The sequence below is a fragment of the Lactuca sativa genome, chromosome 9 (assembly GCF_002870075.4).
Source record: "Lactuca sativa cultivar Salinas chromosome 9, Lsat_Salinas_v11, whole genome shotgun sequence".
Lineage (NCBI taxonomy): Eukaryota > Viridiplantae > Streptophyta > Magnoliopsida > Asterales > Asteraceae > Lactuca > Lactuca sativa.
Window position 1 is genome coordinate 47,061,199 of NC_056631.2, and position 4,906 is coordinate 47,066,104.

General features: G+C 36.1%; 1 protein-coding gene across 1 annotated transcript; it reads left to right on the forward strand.

The window, feature by feature from the left end:
• Window positions 1-751: 751 nt before the first annotated feature.
• On the forward strand, window positions 752-1,147 carry LOC111919564 (extensin-like). Its single transcript, XM_023915143.1, has one exon. The coding sequence runs from the start codon at window positions 752-754 to the stop codon at window positions 1,145-1,147; it is 396 nt and encodes a 131-aa protein (XP_023770911.1).
• Window positions 1,148-4,906: the final 3,759 nt, after the last annotated feature.

The following is a 4,906-nucleotide window of genomic DNA, read 5'->3' on the forward strand; positions in this document are numbered from 1 at the left end:
GAACAACTCGGCAAGTCCATGCCATGCAGACGAGCAACTGCTTCCTGAATTACGTATGGTCCCGAGATATACAATCATGGGACTTTCTGGACTTCTAAACATCTCATTACTGGGGGTATAAACGTCTGGGTAATAACATAATAACCCATCTAATCACTAAATGGGTTTCATAAACCCTAGATTCGTATACACATCAAATAACAGAAGGGAATCCGAAATATTACCTGGAATATGCCCTCTCTGTGTCTCCAAACCGCAGAACTCGAATCCCTTGCTGTTCCTTTAGCCAAAACCCTTCTCCTCCTTGCCCAACAATTTCTTCAAGCCCTAATATCCTCCAATCTTGCTCTAGATGCCCACAGCCGTTTAGGGTTCCTCTCAATCGACTAAAGACGGACAATGACGGCCTATAAGAGCATTATATACGATCCAAAACCGAACGGTTAGGGTTTCTGCTGAACAGCGTCGACTCGCCGAGTCCATATCTGGACTCGTCGAGTCCAGTCGCGAACCCGCGACCAAGTCTGCGATCCTACTCGGCGAGTCTAGGCTCCAACTCGCCGAGTCCCCTCTCAACTCACCCCAAAAACATAATTAAACAATACCTGAGATTTCGGGCTGTTACATTATCGTTATCACCCACCCATTAACACCACCACCACCACCACCGACCCACCCACCACCCACCATCCTTTACCACTACCACCCACAACTACCACAAACCAACTATCACCCACGACGCATATCAACTATGATATACCACCACCACAACCCTCCCACCCATCACCACCGCCCGTCACCACCACACCTCCACCTTTACCACTCATCGCCACCACACATCACCATACGCCGCCACCACCCATCAAAAACATCACCATCACTACCCACCATCCTACCTGTCACCCCTACCACACTTTACCACCATTACCTATCACCACCCACAACCACCAAGAACCAACTATCACCCATGACCACTATCACCAACAATCCACCACCATTACTACCACTCACTGCCCCCACCCCTACTCATCACCACCAGTTACCACCCCCACCTCTACCATATCCACCACCTACCACACACCACCACCCATCTCCACCACATGACCACGACTTGCTACCTACAACCACCAACACCATATGTGATTAAATAAATATAACGGAATAAATCATGTGTGATTATATGTATTTAATCACATAAATCACATTTGATTAAGTACATATAATCACATATGATTATATGTATCTAATCACATATGATTTATATAAACAAGATTCATTTTCATGTTTTCCATTCAATAATTTATTCTCATATTTTTTATTCAACGGGTTTTCTCTTGTATATAATCTCATATGATTTATACAGACAAGATTCTTTTTCATATAAATCACATATGATTAGATACATACAATCACATATGATTAGATATATTTAATAACATATGATTAAAGTTACATAAATCATATGTGATTTTATGTATTTAATCACATAAATCATATGCGATTTAGCACATATAATCACATGTGATTGTATGTATCTAATCACATATTATTTATATTGAAAAAACTCATTTTCAAATTTATGATTCAATAATTTTCTCATGTATTTAATCACATGTGATTATATGTATTTAATCACATATGATTAGTATGGACAAAAAACAACTTCTGAATCAAGAATGCAAAAACAAGTTTCGCACACATAATGATATATGAATTGATACATATAATCACAGGTGATTAAATACACGAGAACAAATATTGAATCGAAAATGCAAAACGAATATTGTCAATATAAATCATATGTGATTATATACATATAATCTAATCACATGTGATTACAAAATGATAACAACTACTGAATCAAGAAACCAAAAAGAAATATTGTACTCATAAATCATATGTGATTAGATACATAAAATCGCATGTGATTATATGTATTTAATCACACATTATTTATATGGACAACATTCATTTTCGTGTTTTCGACACAATACTTGGTCTTATGTATTTAATAACATGTGATTATATGTATTTAATCACATATGATTTATGCAGAATAATTTTGTTTTTGCATTCTTGATTCAATAATTGTCCTTGTGTATATAACCACATGTGATTAAATGTATTTAATCACATATGATTTATATGAACAAAATTCGTTTTCGACTTTTTGATTCAATATTTTTCTCGCATATTTAATGACATGTGATTACAAGTATCTAATCACATATGATTTATACGGACAAAACTGAATCGATATTTTCTATATAAATTATATGTGATTGAATACATACAGTAACATATTATTAAATATACGAGAACAACTGTTGAATCGAGAACACAAAAATGAATATTTTCCATATAAAATATATATGGTTAGATGCATATAATCATATGTGATTATATGTATTTAATCACATATGACTTATGTGGAAAATATTTATTTTCGCCTTTTTGATTTAATAATTGTCCTCGTATATTTTATCATATATGATTATATGAATTTAATGAAATTATTTTTTTCAGAAAAGTCATTTTTGTGTTCTCAACTAAATTAAATCGCATCTAATTTTAGTGGACATTATTTATTTTTGTGTTTTTTATTTAATAGTAGGTATCGTGTAATAAATCATATGTTATTCTTTGTATTTCATCACATTTGATATATGTTGAAAAGATTCACTTTTGTGTTTTCAATTCAATAATTATTCTCGAGTATTTAATCACATATGATTATATGTATTTAATCATATGTGATTTATATGAACAAGGTTCGTTTTCGTATTTTCAATTGAATAATTGTTCTCGTGTATTTAATATAAGAAAAATTATTGAAAAAATTGTTAAAACATTTTAATTATAAAAAAAGTTGTTACTTTGGATAAAAAGAATAGATAATAAAACATGCATAAATTGTTTGTGTAACCTAATACTTTTTAAAATGCATTAAAAACTTAAGCATTGTAAGTATGATTTCTAAATTTTTTCTATGTCCAAAATCTTTTGATTAATATTTATTTAGGTAATCTTACTTGGTAACTTGGGGAACTCACATGAACCAAAGCTTTTCCGTTGATTCTTCTCCTCCTCCCCCATCAACACATCAAATTTCCATTCTATCATGCAAACCAAACAACTTTTATTCTTTCCAGTGGAATAAACTATTCCATTCCATCCCTTCTACAAATGCAAATGAATCCAAAAACAGTTCTATTTCAGTAAAAATATAACATTTCACATTGAAATATCCATATTTAGCAGCAACAAAAATAGGATTTGAAGCACTAACAACTATAATAGTACATTGCAACAACATTCCCCTTCTTGCTCTTTTTTTTTGTTTTCATTTCATTTACAGGAGCTTATGCATATCCCGTGTTCAGCAGATGAAAAATATCATTTTAAAAGGTTAAAAAAATTAAATAAAGACAGAAACATGATTAAGTAGAGAACAATGCAGGAATACTCACTTATTAGCAACAACCTCAAGGACAAATTTGTCATTAACATTGTTTTGTTATTCGTGAGAGATCACTGTGAAGAGACATTGGCCTCTTGCATTCTAAATGATTGGGAATATAGCTTTTTAGTGCATTCTGATACAATCATTCAATCAATTTTAACTTGTAAGTTGTAAGGTGTAGTTTAGCTTAGTGGCAATGTTTATAAAACGTGCATTATGAGTTGTACTCTATGCATTCCTATGTGTAGGTTCGGCTTTTACATATTGGTTGTGTAACATCCAGATTCCCAGGTATCCTAATTTGTTCTTTTATTTTTGGGAATTGTGAGGAGACTCGGCGAGTTGGCGTCTAAACTCGCCGAGTATGGTCGCGGATTCGTATGCGAGTTCACAGCTGGACTCGGCGAGTTCATGAGTGGACTCGGCGAGTCCACGCTGTTTAATGAAACCCTAATTTCCAGGGTTTGAGACCTATTTAAAGGCCCTTAGGACCGTCATTTGCGGCCACCAACCCCGAGAGAGAAACCCTAAGAGATTTAGAGCGTTTGTGAGGAAGGAGAGGTCATTCTTGATCCTTTTGTGGGTGTTTTTGCAAAAAGGAGGTGACCAAGGCAAGAGGAGGCTGAAGGAGGAGCGATTGTGGTGAATTTTGAGTTCTTAGAGATCATATTGAGGTATTTTGCTCGGACCTTCTTCAGTTTTGATGTTGATTCTTAGTGTTAGGGTTTTCTAACCCTTTTAGAGGACGAATAAGTGGAGCATTTGGTCCCTTCTCGAGTCTATGTTCTGGATCAGGACCCAAAGAGATCCAGAGACCTTAACCCTTGGAGCTTTATGAGTTATTTTTGGATTCATGAGCTTGGGATGTCATTTTTGGGGCTAAATCACCAAGTTAGACCATTTAGATGTTATATGAGTGTCAAGGTCTGAACTTTACGTGATTATCATGCTTGGGAAGGCCAGATCTATGAATGTATGGAACAGATCTGACCTCAGGAGGCCTATAGAGTTTGTGCATGGCATGAACTCGCCGAGTCCGAAGAACAGACTCGGCAAGTAGGATGAGGGTTTCCCGTAAATCACTCAGTGAGTGGACTTGCCGAGTTAGGAAATAACTCGGTGAGTCATGGAGAGTCAGGGGGACGGGAGTTCAAGGCGGAACTCGTCGAGTTGTTCTTGAGACTCGGCGAGTTGAGTCGGGGTGGCCCCGCGATTCATGCCAGGTGGAACTCGTCGAGTCAGGGGATGTACTCGACGTGCCAAGAGAAGGACTAAGAGAGTCAGTGGACACGTGTAGACTCGCCGAGTCGCCCTAGTGCACTCGAAGAGTCGGGTCAAAGTTTGACTGTTGACCTTGTTGACTTTTAGGGTTGAGTACAGTTGTATTTATGAGAGTATTACTTTATGTGATTAGGCGGAGGCTAGATCACATTTCTTTCGAGT

Bases quoted from the DNA above. Each gene is read 5' to 3' on its own strand.
- LOC111919564 (XM_023915143.1), top strand. From the start codon at position 752: ATGATATACCACCACCACAACCCTCCCACCCATCACCACCGCCCGTCA.